We start from the raw sequence: 14392 nt of genomic DNA, 5'->3' as shown, positions 1-14392 counted from the left end.
AGCAGGTATACAGTGCATTCGGAATGTATTCAGACCCCTTGACTTTTTCCACATTTTGTTACGTTACAGCCTTATTCTAAAATGGATTCAATTATGATTTTTCCTCATCAATCTACACACAATACCCCATAATGACAAATCGACAACAGGTTTTTAGAAAGTTTTGCAAATTTATGAAAATAAAAAACAGAAATACCTTATTTACATAAGTATTTAGACCCTTTGCTATGAGACTCGAAATTGAGCTCAGGTGCACTCCTCAGTAAAAGGCACATGACAGCCCGCTTGGAGTTTGCCAAAAGGCACCTAAAGGACTCCCAGACCATGAGAAACAAGATTCTCTGGTCTGATGAAACCAAGATTGAACTCTTTGGCCTGAATGCCAAGCGTCACGTCTGGAGGAAACCTGGCACCATCCCTACGGTGAAGCATGATGGGTGGTGGCAGCATCATGCTGTGAGGATGTTTTTTAGCGGCAGGGACTGGGAGACAAGTCAAGATCGAGGCAAAGATGAACGGAGCAAAGTACAGAGAGATCCTTGATGAAAACCTGCTCCAGAGTGCTTAGGACCTCAGACTGGGACGAAGGTTCACCTTCCAACAGGACAACGACCCTAAGCACACAGCCAAGACAACGCAGGAGTGGCTTCGGGACAAGACTCTGAATGTCCTTGAGTGGCCCAGCCAGAGCCCGGACTTGAACCCGATCGAACATCTCTGGAGAGACCTGAAAATAGCTGTGCAGCGACGCTCCCCATCCAACCTGACAGAGCTTGAGAGGATCTGCAGAGAGGAATGGGAGAAACTCCCCAAATACAGGTGTGCCAAGCTTGTAGCGTCATACCCAAGAAGACTCGAGGCTGTAATCGCTGCCAAAGGTGCTTCAACAAAGTACTGAGTAAAGGGTCTGAATACTGATGTAAATGTCATATATACTTTTTTTTCAAAATGTTCTACACCTGTTTTTGCATTGTCATTATAGGGTATTGTGGGTAGATTGATGAGGGGGAAAAACAATTTAATCAATTTTTGAATAAGGCTGTAATGTAATGAAATGTGTAAAAAGTCAAGGGGTCTGAATACTTTCCGAATGCACTGTATATTTATGCAGAAGCAGGTATATATTCCTATAATATATTTCTATAGCAGCAGGTATATATTTCTACAGCAGCAGGTAAATATTTCTATAGCATATTACTATAGCAGCAGGTACTGTAGTATAATGTTCCTCAAATGAGCCTGATAATTAAACTTTTATGTGAACTGAAGTCAACATGGTGTCATTAAAAGAGGCATATAACTACCATGGTTACATTTCAACATTCAGACATATTTCTAATGTGGTGGGGATGAATCCCCAAACTGCAGCTTTTACAATCATCAAGCAGGACATTAAGTAAAGCTAGTATATAAAGTCTGACAGATGTGTCCCCACCTCCTCCTACGACGACAGTGGTGTAGCATCCTCTCTCGGCAGTGTTGTGTATGTAAATGAGATGAGCCCCAGGACCCACCTAGCCATTGGTGTTATGTCTTCCTCTATCTCCTGCTGGCCATTACTCTTTCTGCCGGGATCCCCGCTGCAGGGGGAAGCACATGGTTCCAGAGGCAAGAGCATTAGCCACTAGACCAGACTCGAGTCTGCCTCTTATCTATCCTATAGATATGCGGCGAGCTATAGGAGGACGGGCTCATTGTAATGGCTGGAATGGAATAAATGGGACGGAGTCAAACATGTGGTTTCCATATGTTTGATGTGTTTGATACCGGTCCATTGATTCAATTCCAGCCATTACAATGAGCCCGTCCTCCTATAGCTCCTCCCACCAGCCTCCACTGATATGCCAAGAGTGTGCAAAGCTGTCATCAAGGCGAAGGGTGGCTACTTTGATGAATCTCAAATATAAAATATATGATTCCATATGTGTTATGTCATAGTTTTAATGTCTTCACTATTATTCTACAATGTAGAAAATAGTAAAAATAAAGAAAGACCCTGGAATGACCCAGTAGGTGTGTCCAAACATTTAACAGTTCCTGTACATTATGTCAGTATATCACCTATCCTACAGACATTATGTCCATTTATTCAAAGGGTGGGTCTAATCCCGAATGCTGATTGGTTCAAACCGCATTCCAGCCGGTGTGTATTCCACAAGTTACCACCGGCTAAATCTATAACGTTAAAAGGCCTATTTAATCTGTTCCATCTGACTGCGCAATCCACTGTGGGTGGCAGGTAGCTTAGTGGTTTAGAGCGTTGTGCCAGTAACCGAAAGGTCGCTGGTTCTAATCCCTGAGCCGACTGGGTGAAAAATCTGTCGATGTGCCCTTGAGCAAGGCACTTAACCCTAGTTGCTCTGGATAAGAGCGTCTGCTAAATGACAAAGAAATATTGTAAAAATAATTAGCCCAGCCAAGCAGTTCATAAAAAGCAAGTGTATCACCTATCCTGTAGACAAATGGTATGTCACTGTGTTTCATTCCTCTCTTAGTCTGTTCTTTGTGTGTACTGCTCCTGCTATGCTTATACCACTGTGTGCTACAGCTGCTAACTCTGTGCTACGTATGGCTGCTAACCACGTCTGCTTCTAACGTGCTTGGGTTTCTGTCTGTCATCTGCTCTTTTCTTTCTTGACTTTATTTTCTCTCTCTCTCTCTCTCTCTCTCTCTCTCTCTCTCTCTCTCTCTCTCTCTCTCTCTCTTTCTGTCAGGTCACCACCTTATTCCACTTGTTGTGCTACTTCTTCTCGTTCCAATCCTCCTACCACCACTCCTGTTCCTAGTTCGACTGCTACCTCCTCCCTCCACAGCAGTCTGACAGCTAACAGTCACTCCAGCTCCACCCTCCACCAGTACTGTTGCCCTGCCCGGCTGCTCCTGCCCAAGCCACCTTGCGCCCTCCCCTCATCCAGGCACTCCGACCAGGCAAGGTAAGGGCCTGAGTATACCCACTATAAATTAGCCCCATAGTCCTCCACTCCTCTCCTCCACTACCCCATCCTCTCTCTAGGGTTGCACAATTCGGGAAACTTTCCCAAAGTTCGTAGGTTTTCCAGAATCCTGGTTGGAGATTCCCAGTTGGAAGATTCCCTCCTGGCTTATTTCCTCCCGATTACTGGAATCCCCTTACCTCGATTCTGGGAATTTTGGGAAAGTTTGGGGAATTTTGCAAGCCTATTAGTCCCTCACTATAGATCCACAGTCCTCCACTCCTCTTCCACTCCTCCTACACTCCCCCACTCTGTACTCCCTCTCTCACCCCCATGACTCCCTGAGCCAAAGGCCAAGACTGAGCCTTTCACTCCTTTCAACTTCCTGGTGGATAACATGTAGGATCCTTCAGCCCTCTCAAAGACCTGTTAGTAAACAATGTGATTTAGGAGTGTGTAATTAGCACCCCTGCATATAATTAGTGACAACATTGACCTTGTTACAGTTAATCACATCTCTATTGGCACTCCGGAAGAGCAGCTTCTGTAGCAAAAACCAGACTGACTTCACCACCTCTCTCTCTCTCTTAGACAAAACACCTGACTGACTTTACCACCTCTCTCTTAGACAAAACACCTGACTGACTTTACCACCTCTCTCTCTCTCTCTTACACAAAACACCTGACTGACTTCACCACCTCTCTCTCTCACACAAAACACCTGACTGACTTCACCACCTCTCTCTCTCTCTCTTACACAAAACACCTGACTGACTTTACCACCTCTCTCTCTCACACAAAACACCTGACTGACTTTACCACCTCTCTCTCTTACACAAAACACCTGACTGACTTTACCACCTCCCTCTCTCACACAAAACACCTGACTGACTTCACCACCTCTCTCTCTCTCTTACATAAAACACCTGACTGACTTTACCACCCCTCTCTCTCACACAAAACACCTGACTGACTTTACCACCTCTCTCTCTCTTAGACAAAACACCTGACGACTTTACCACCTCTCTCTCTCTTAGACAAAACACCTGACTGACTTCACCACCCGTCTCTCTCTCTCTTAGACAAAACACCTGACTGACTTCACCACCTCTCTCTCTCTCTTAGACAAAACACCTGACTGACTTTACCACCTCTCTCTCACACAAAACACCTGACTGACTTCACCACCTCTCTCTCTCTCTTACACAAAACACCTGACTGACTTTACCACCTCTCTCTCACACACAAAACACCTGACTGACTTTACCACCTCTCTCTCTCTCTCTTACACAAAACACCTGACTGACTTCACCACCCCTCTCTCTCTCTTACACAAAACACCTGACTGACTTCACCACCTCTCTCTCACACAAAACACCTGACTGACTTTACCACCCGTCTCTCTCTCTCTTAGACAAAACACCTGACTGACTTTACCACCTCTCTCTCTCTTAGACAAAACACCTGACTGACTTTACCACCTCTCTCTCTCTCTCTTATACAAAACACCTGACTGACTTCACCACCTCTCTCTCACACAAAACACCTGACTGACTTTACCTCCTCTCTCTCCCTCTCTTACACAAAACGCCTGACTGACTTCACCACCCGTCTCTCTCTCTCATAGACAAAACACCTGACTGACTTTACCACCTCTCTCTCTCTTAGACAAAACACCTGACTGACTTTACCACCTCTCTCTCTCTCTCTCTTATACAAAACACCTGACTGACTTTACCACCTCTCTCTCTCTTAGACAAAACACCTGACTGACTTTACCACCTCTCTCTCTCTCTCTTATACAAAACACCTGACTGACTTTACCACCTCTCTCTCTCTTAGACAAAACACCTGACTGACTTTACCACCTCTCTCTCTCTCTCTCTCTCTTATACAAAACACCTGACTGACTTTACCACCCCTCTCTCTCTCTCTCTCACACACAAAACACCTGACTGACTTTACCACCTCTCTCTCTCTTACACAAAACACCTGACTGACTTCACCACCCCTATCTCTCTCTTAGACAAAACACCTGACTGACTTCACCACCCGTCTCTCTCTCTCTTAGACAAAACACCTGACTGACTTTACCACCTCTCTCTCTCACACAAAACACCTGACTAACTTCACCACCTCTCTCTCTCTCTTACACAAAACACCTGACTGACTTCACCCCTCTCTCTCTCTTTCACTGAACACTTGAATTACTTCAACACCCCTATCTCTCTCTCTCTCTCTCTCTCTCTCTCTCTCTCTCTCTCTCTCTCTCTCTCTCTCTCTCTCTCTCTCCTTACACTGAACACCTGACTGACTTCACCACACCTCCCTATCTCTCTTACACATAAAACCTGACTGACATCACAACCTCTCTCTTCCACATGAGGTTGGTGGCATCTTAATTGGGGAGGACTGGCCTGTGGTAATGGCTGGAGAGGAATAGGTGCAATGGTATCAAATACATCAACACATGGTTTCCAGGTGTTTGATTCCATTCTATTAACTCTGTTCCAGCTATTATTATGAGCCGTCCTCCCCTCAGTAGACTGCTCTCTTCTTAAACAAAATACATGACTGACTTCACCACCACCCTGTATCTCTCTTACACAAAACACCTGACTGACTTTACTACCTTTCTCTCTCACACAAAACACCTGACTGACTTTACCACCTCTCTCTCTCACACAAAACACCTGACTGACTTTACCACCTCTCTCTCTCACACAAAACACCTGACTGACTTTTCCAACCTCTCTCTCTCTCACACAAAACACCTGACTGACTTTACCACCTCTCTCTCTCTCTCTCACACAAAACACCTGACTGACTTTACCACCTCTCTCTCTCACACAAAACACCTGACTGACTTCACCACCTCTCTCTCTCTCTTAGACAAAACACCTGACTGACTTTACCACCTCTCTCTCACACAAAACACCTGACTGACTTCACCACCTCTCTCTCTCTCTTACACAAAACACCTGACTGACTTTACCACCTCTCTCTCTCACACAAAACACCTGACTGACTTTACCACCTCTCTCTCTCTCTCTTACACAAAACACCTGACTGACTTCACCACCCCTCTCTCTCTCTTACACAAAACACCTGACTGACTTCACCACCTCTCTCTCTCACACAAAACACCTGACTGACTTTACCACCCGTCTCTCTCTCAGACAAAACACCTGACTGACTTTACCACCTCTCTCTCTCTTAGACAAAACACCTGACTGACTTTACCACCTCTCTCTCTCTCTCTTATACAAAACACCTGACTGACTTCACCACCTCTCTCTCACACAAAACACCTGACTGACTTTACCTCCTCTCTCTCCCTCTCTTACACAAAACGCCTGACTGACTTCACCACCCGTCTCTCTCTCTCATAGACAAAACACCTGACTGACTTTACCACCTCTCTCTCTCTTAGACAAAACACCTGACTGACTTTACCACCTCTCTCTCTCTCTCTCTTATACAAAACACCTGACTGACTTTACCACCTCTCTCTCTCTTAGACAAAACACCTGACTGACTTTACCACCTCTCTCTCTCTCTCTTATACAAAACACCTGACTGACTTTACCACCTCTCTCTCTCTCTTAGACAAAACACCTGACTGACTTTACCACCTCTCTCTCTCTCTCTCTCTTATACAAAACACCTGACTGACTTTACCACCCCTCTCTCTCTCTCTCTCACACACACAAAACACCTGACTGACTTTACCACCTCTCTCTCTCTTACACAAAACACCTGACTGACTTCACCACCCCTATCTCTCTCTTAGACAAAACACCTGACTGACTTCACCACCCGTCTCTCTCTCTCTTAGACAAAACACCTGACTGACTTTACCACCTTTCTCTCTCACACAAAACACCTGACTAACTTCACCACCTCTCTCTCTCTCTTACACAAAACACCTGACTGACTTCATCCCTCTCTCTCTCTTTCACTGAACACTTGAATTACTTCAACACCCCTATCTCTCTCTCTCTCTCTCTCTCTCTCTCTCTCTCTCTCTCTCTCTCTCTCTCTCTCTCTCTCTCTCTCTCTCTCTCTCTCTCTCTCTCTCTCTTACACTGAACACCTGACTGACTTCACCACACCTCCCTATCTCTCTTACACATAAAACCTGACTGACATCACAACCTCTCTCTTCCACATGAGGTTGGTGGCATCTTAATTGGGGAGGACTGGCCTGTGGTAATGGCTGGAGAGGAATAGGTGCAATGGTATCAAATACATCAACACATGGTTTCCAGGTGTTTGATTCCATTCTATTAACTCTGTTCCAGCTATTATTATGAGCCGTCCTCCCCTCAGTAGACTGCTCTCTTCTTAAACAAAATACATGACTGACTTCACCACCACCCTGTATCTCTCTTACACAAAACACCTGACTGACTTTACTACCTTTCTCTCTCACACAAAACACCTGACTGACTTTACCACCTCTCTCTCTCACACAAAACACCTGACTGACTTTACCACCTCTCTCTCTCACACAAAACACCTGACTGACTTTTCCAACCTCTCTCTCTCTCACACAAAACACCTGACTGACTTTACCACCTCTCTCTCTCACACAAAACACCTGACTGACTTTACCACCTCTCTCTCTCACACAAAACACGTGACTGACTTTACCACCTCTCTCTCTCACACAAAACACCTGACTGACTTTACCACCTCTCTCTTAGACAAAACACCTGACTGACTTTACCACCTCTCTCTCTCTCTCTTACACAAAACACCTAACTGACTTTACCACCTTTCTCTCTCACACAAAACACCTGACTGACTTTACCACCTCTCTCTCTCACACAAAACACCTGACTGACTTTACCACCTCTCTCTCTCACTCAAAACACCTGACTGACTTTACCACCTCTCTCTCACACACAAAACACCTGACTGACTTTACCACCCCTCTATCTCTCTCTCACACAAAACACCTGACTGACTTCACCACCCCTCTCTCTCTTACACAAAACACCTGACTGACTTTACCACCTCTCTCTCTCTCTCTTACACAAAACACCTGACTGACTTTACCACCTCTCTCTCTCACACAAAACACCTGACTGACTTTACCATCTCTCTCTCTCACACAAAACACCTGCCTGACTTTACCACCTCTCTCTCTCTCTCTTACACAAAACACCTGACTGACTTTACCACCTCTCTCTCTCACACAAAAAACCTGACTGACTTTACCACCTCTCTCTCTCTTACACAAAACACCTAACTGACTTCACCATCCGTCTCTCTCTCTCTTAGACAAAACACCTGACTGACTTCACCACGTCTCTCCCTCTCTTACACAAAACACCTGACTGACTTCACCACGTCTCTCTTCCACAGGAGGTTGGTGGCACCTTAATTGGGGAGAACGGACTCTGGGTAATGGCTGTAGAGGAATAGGTGGAATGGTATCAAATACATCAAACACCTCACCACCCCTCTCTCTCTTACACAGTACACCTGAATAACCTCTCCACCTCTCTCACTCTTACACAAAACACCTTACTGACTTCACCACTTCTCTCTCTCTTAGACAAAACACCTGACTTACTGCACTACCCTTCTCGATCTCTCTTACAGAAAACCCTGACTGACTTCACCAACCTTCTCTCTCTCTATCTTACATAGAACAATTGACTGATGTCACCACCCCTCTATCTCTCTCTTACACAAAACACCTGACTGACTTCACCACGTCTCTCTGTCTTTTAAATAAAACACCTGACTGAGTTCACCACCTCTCTCTCTCTCTCTCTTACTCAAAACACCTGACTGCTCGTTCTGAAAAACATCCGAGAAGTGGAGTGGCTGGGGGCACTCCAGGAGATTTTAGGGAAACCCTGTCTTAGAAGATTTGCGCTATCATATAAATGTACAGGTAATTGCCAAAATAACGGAATCACCAACATAAAGTGTCTTAATAGGGCGTTGGGCCACCAGCAGCCAGAACAGCTTCAATGAACCTCGGCGTAGATTCTAGAAGTGTCTGGAACTCTATTGGAGGGATGCGACATCATTCTTCCACGAGAAATTCCATAATTTGGTGTTTTGTTGATGGTGGTGGAAAACGCTGTCTCAGGCGCCGCTCCAGAATCTCCCATAAGTGTTCAATTGGGTTGAGATCTGGTGACTGAGATGGCCATGGGCATATGGTTTACATCTTTTCATGCTCATTAAACCATTCAGTGACCACTCATGCCCTGTAGATGGGGACATTGTCATCCTATGGGGGCATAGCCGTGGTAGCCAAAATCATGGCCAAAACAATGGCCTTTCCCAGCATTTTTATACATGACCCTAAGCATGATGGGATGTTAATTGCTAAATCAACTCAAGAACCACAGCCGTGTGGATGCACCTGCTTTCAATATACTTTGGATCCATAATTTACTCAAGTGTTTCCATTATTTTGGCAGTTCCCTGTAGCTCCTCAGACGTTGTCCACTTCTCCTTGGAGTTGTGAGATCTGATGATTTGATGATCTGCTGCAATGAAGACGACTTGGAACGCACGCCCTTGTAAGGCCCAGAGTCCCTCTCCCCATCTCTTGTAAGGCCCAGAGTCCCTCTCCCCATCTCTTGTAAGGCCCAGAGTCCCTCTCCCCATCTCTTGTAAGGCCCAGAGTCCCTCTCCCCATCTCTTGTAAGGCCCAGAGTCCCTCTCCCCATCTCTTGTATGGCCCAGAGTCCCTCTCCCCATCTCTTGTAAGGGCCAGAGTCCCTCTCCCCATCCCTTGTAAGGCCCAGAGTCCCTCTCCCCATCTCTTGTAAGGCCCAGAGTCCCTCTCCCCATCTCTTGTAAGGCCCAGAGTCCCTCTCCCTCTCCCCATCTCTTGTAAGGCCCAGAGTCCCTCTCCCCAGCCCTTGTAAGGCCCAGAGTCCCTCTCCCCATCTCTTGTAAGGCCCAGAGTCCCTCTCCCCATCCCTTGTAAGGCCCAGAGTCCCTCTCCCCAGCCCTTGTAAGGCCCAGAGTCCCTCTCCCCATCCCTTGTAAGGCCCAGAGTCCCTCTCCCCAGCCCTTGTAAGGCCCAGAGTCCCTCTCCCCATCTCTTGTAAGGCCCAGAGTCCCTCTCCCCATCCCTTGTTAGGCCCAGAGTCCCTCTCCCCAGCCCTTGTAAGGCCCAGAGTCCCTCTCCCCATCTCTTTCACGCATATAGGCCTACCTATGGCACCCCCCCTAACCCCCACCCCTACTCCTCTACCCCTGTCCTCTCCTCTCTTTCCCTCCTCCATATTCTCTTTGTATCCATCCCAACCCCCTTAGTCATATTAAGACGTTTGTAAACCTATGACATTCCATTATAGGATTGCTTAAATGATTGATAACTATATCTTAAGGCAAGGAGTCATGGTATTTAATCACTATATCTTAAGGCAAAGAGACATTGTATTTAATCACTATACAGTATGTTAAGGCAAGGAGTCATGGTATTTAAATACTATATGTTAAGGCAAGGAGTCATGGTATTTAAATACTATATGTTAAGGCAAGGAGTCATGGTATATAAATACTATATGTTAAGGCAAGTAGACATGGTATTTAAATACTATATGTTAAGGCAAGGAGCCATTGTATTTAAATACTATATCTTAAGGCAAAGAGACATTGTATTTAATCACTATACAGTATGTTAAGGCAAGGAGACATGGTATTTAAATACTATATGTTAAGGCAAGGAGTCATGGTATTTAAATACTATATGTTAAGGCAAGGAGTCATGGTATTTAAATACTATATGTTAAGGCAAGGAGTCATGGTATTTAAATACTATATGTTAAGGCAAGGAGTCATGGTATATAAATACTATATGTTAAGGCAAGGAGTCATGGTATTTAAATACTATATGTTAAGGCAAGGAGTCATGGTATTTAAATACTATATGTTAAGGCAAGGAGTCATGGTATTTAAATACTATATGTTAAGGCAAGGAGACATGGTATTTAAATACTATATGTTAAGGCAGGGAGTCATGGTATTTAAATACTATATGTTAAGGCAAGGAGTCATGGTATTTAAATACTATATGTTAAGGCAAGGAGTCATGGTATTTAAATACTATATGTTAAGGCAAGGAGTCATGGTATATAAATACTATATGTTAAGGCAAGGAGTCATGGTATTTAAATACTATATGTTAAGGCAAGGAGTCATGGTATTTAAATACTATATGTTAAGGCAAGGAGTCATGGTATTTAAATACTATATGTTAAGGCAAGGAGTCATGGTATTTAAATACTATATGTTAAGGCAAGGAGTCATGGTATTTAAATACTATATGTTAAGGCAAGGAGTCATGGTATTTAAATACTATATGTTAAGGCAAGGAGACATGGTATTTAAATACTATATGTTAAGGCAAGGAGACATGGTGTAACGAAGACGCTGGGAGTCAGGAAGCAGGTGCAGTCGGTGAGTTTAATAAGAACAAACAGAGTGGTTACAGGAAGAAGAGTAGCGTCCGAACATAACATAATAACACCTGACAGGGGACGACAACGGACTGCTAGTTAAAGGTAATAAGGGAAGTGATGAAGTCCAGGTGTGCCTAATGATGGGTTGCCAGGTGTGCCTAATGATGGGTTGCCAGGTGTGCCTAATGATGGGTTGCCAGGTGTGCCTAATGATGGGTTGCCAGGTGTGCCTAATGATGGGTTGCCAGGTGTGCCTAATGATGGGTTGCCAGGTGTGCCTAATGATGGGTTGCCAGGTGTGCCTAATGATGGGTTGCCCAGGTGTGCCTAATGATGGGTTGCCAGGTGTACCTAATGATGGGTTGCCAGGTGTGCCTAATGATGGGTTGCCAGGTGCGCCTAATGATGGGTTGCCAGGTGTGCCTAATGATGGGTTGCCAGGTGTACCTAATGATGGGTTGCCAGGACCGGTTGTTAGTAGACCAGTGATGTCGAGCGCCGGAGGGAGGGAGCGGGAGTAGACGTGACACATGGTATTTAACCACTATATATTAAGGCAAGGAGACATGGTATTTAATCACTATATCTTAAGGCAAGCAGACATGGTATTTAATCACTATATATTAAGGCAAGGAGACATGGTATTTAACCACTATATCTTAAGGCAAGGAGACATGGTATTTAATCACTATATCTTAAGGCAATGAGTCATGGTATTTAATCACTATATCTTAAGGCAAGGAGACATGGTATTTAACCACTATATCTTAAGGCAAGGAGACATGGTATTTAATCACTATATCTTAAGGCAAGGAGACATGGTATTTAATCACTATATCTTAAGGCAAGGAGACATGGTATTTAATCACTATATCTTAAGGCAAGGAGACATGGTATTTAATCTAAAAATGTTTAATAAGAAAATATCAGCTTGGCAGTAGATGTTACTGTAGCTGTAATAGTAGACATGTTACTGTAGCTGTAATAGTAGACATGTTACTGTAGCTGTAATAGTAGACATGTTACTGTAGCTGTAATAGTAGACATGTTACTGTAGCTGTAATAGTAGACATGTTACTGTAGCTGTAATAGTAGACATGTTACTGTAGCTGTAATAGTAGACATGTTACTGTAGCTGTAATAGTAGACATGTTACTGTAGCTGTAGTATTAGACATGTTACTGTAGCTGTAATAGTAGACATGTTACTGTAGCTGTAATAGTAGACATGTTACTGTAGCTGTAATAGTAGACATGTTACTGTAGCTGTAATAGTAGACATGTTACTGTAGCTGTAATAGTAGACATGTTACTGTAGCTGTAATAGTAGACATGTTACTGTAGCTGTAATAGTAGACATGTTACTGTAGCTGTAATAGTAGACATGTTACTGTAGCTGTAGTAGTAGACATGTTACTGTAGCTGTAGTATTAGACATGTTACTGTAGCTGTAATATTAGACATGTTACTGTAGCTGTAATAGTAGACATGTTACTGTAGCTGTAATAGTAGACATGTTACTGTAGCTGTAATAGTAGACATGTTACTGTAGCTGTAATATTAGACATGTTACTGTAGCTGTAATAGTAGACATGTTACTGTAGCTGTAATAGTAGACATGTTACTGTAGCTGTAATAGTAGACATGTTACTGTAGCTGTAATAGTAGACATGTTACTGTAGCTGTAATAGTAGACATGTTACTGTAGCTGTAATAGTAGACATGTTACTGTAGCTGTAATAGTAGACATGTTACTGTAGCTGTAATAGTAGACATGTTACTGTAGCTGTAATATTAGACATGTTACTGTAGCTGTAATAGTAGACATGTTACTGTAGCTGTAATAGTAGACATGTTACTGTAGCTGTAATAGTAGACATGTTACTGTAGCTGTAATAGTAGACATGTTACTGTAGCTGTAATAGTAGACATGTTACTGTAGCTGTAATAGTAGACATGTTACTGTAGCTGTAATAGTAGACATGTTACTGTAGCTGTAATAGTAGACATGTTACTGTAGCTGTAATAGTAGACATGTTACTGTAGCTGTAATAGTAGACATGTTACTGTAGCTGTAATAGTAGACATGTTACTGTAGCTGTAATAGTAGACATGTTACTGTAGCTGTAGTAGTAGACATGTTACTGTAGCTGTAATAGTAGACATGTTACTGTAGCTGTAATAGTAGACATGTTACTGTAGCTGTAATAGTAGACATGTTACTGTAGCTGTAATAGTAGACATGTTACTGTAGCTGTAATAGTAGACATGTTACTGTAGCTGTAATAGTAGACATGTTACTGTAGCTGTAATAGTAGACATGTTACTGTAGCTGTAATAGTAGACATGTTACTGTAGCTGTAATAGTAGACATGTTACTGTAGCTGTAATAGTAGACATGTTACTGTAGCTGTAATAGTAGACATGTTACTGTAGCTGTAATAGTAGACATGTTACTGTAGCTGTAATAGTAGACATGTTACTGTAGCTGTAATAGTAGACATGTTACTGTAGCTGTAATAGTAGACATGTTACTGTAGCTGTAATAGTAGACATGTTACTGTAGCTGTAATAGTAGACATGTTACTGTAGCTGTAATAGTAGACATGTTACTGTAGCTGTAATAGTAGACATGTTACTGTAGCTGTAATAGTAGACATGTTACTGTAGCTGTAATAGTAGACATGTTACTGTAGCTGTAATAGTAGACATGTTACTGTAGCTGTAATAGTAGACATGTTACTGTAGCTGTAATAGTAGACATGTTACTGTAGCTGTAATAGTAGACATGTTACTGTAGCTGTAATAGTAGACATGTTACTGTAGCTGTAATATTAGACATGTTACTGTAGCTGTAATAGTAGACATGTTACTGTAGCTGTAATAGTAGACATGTTACTGTAGCTGTAATAGTAGACATGTTACTGTAGCTGTAATAGTAGACATGTTACTGTAGCTGTAATAGTAGACATGTTACTGTAGCTGTAATAGTAGACATGTTACTGTAGCTGTAATA

The 14392-nt window shown here is 43.2% G+C and overlaps 1 protein-coding gene across 1 annotated transcript in view; it reads left to right on the top strand.

The window, feature by feature from the left end:
- LOC121546595 (mucin-2-like) overlaps positions 1-14392 on the top strand; it is a 120193-nt gene that overhangs the window by 60910 nt on the left and 44891 nt on the right. The window contains exon 4 of the mRNA XM_045209278.1: positions 2715-2933. Coding sequence (XP_045065213.1) covers positions 2715-2933 — 219 coding nt within the window. The remainder of the gene's footprint in view (positions 1-2714; positions 2934-14392) is intronic.

This window comes from Coregonus clupeaformis, chromosome 30, assembly GCF_020615455.1.
Source record: "Coregonus clupeaformis isolate EN_2021a chromosome 30, ASM2061545v1, whole genome shotgun sequence".
In the NCBI taxonomy this organism is placed as follows: Eukaryota; Metazoa; Chordata; class Actinopteri; order Salmoniformes; family Salmonidae; genus Coregonus; species Coregonus clupeaformis.
The sequence above is the reverse complement of the archived record's forward strand: the minus strand, read 5'-3'. Positions and strand labels throughout refer to the sequence as shown.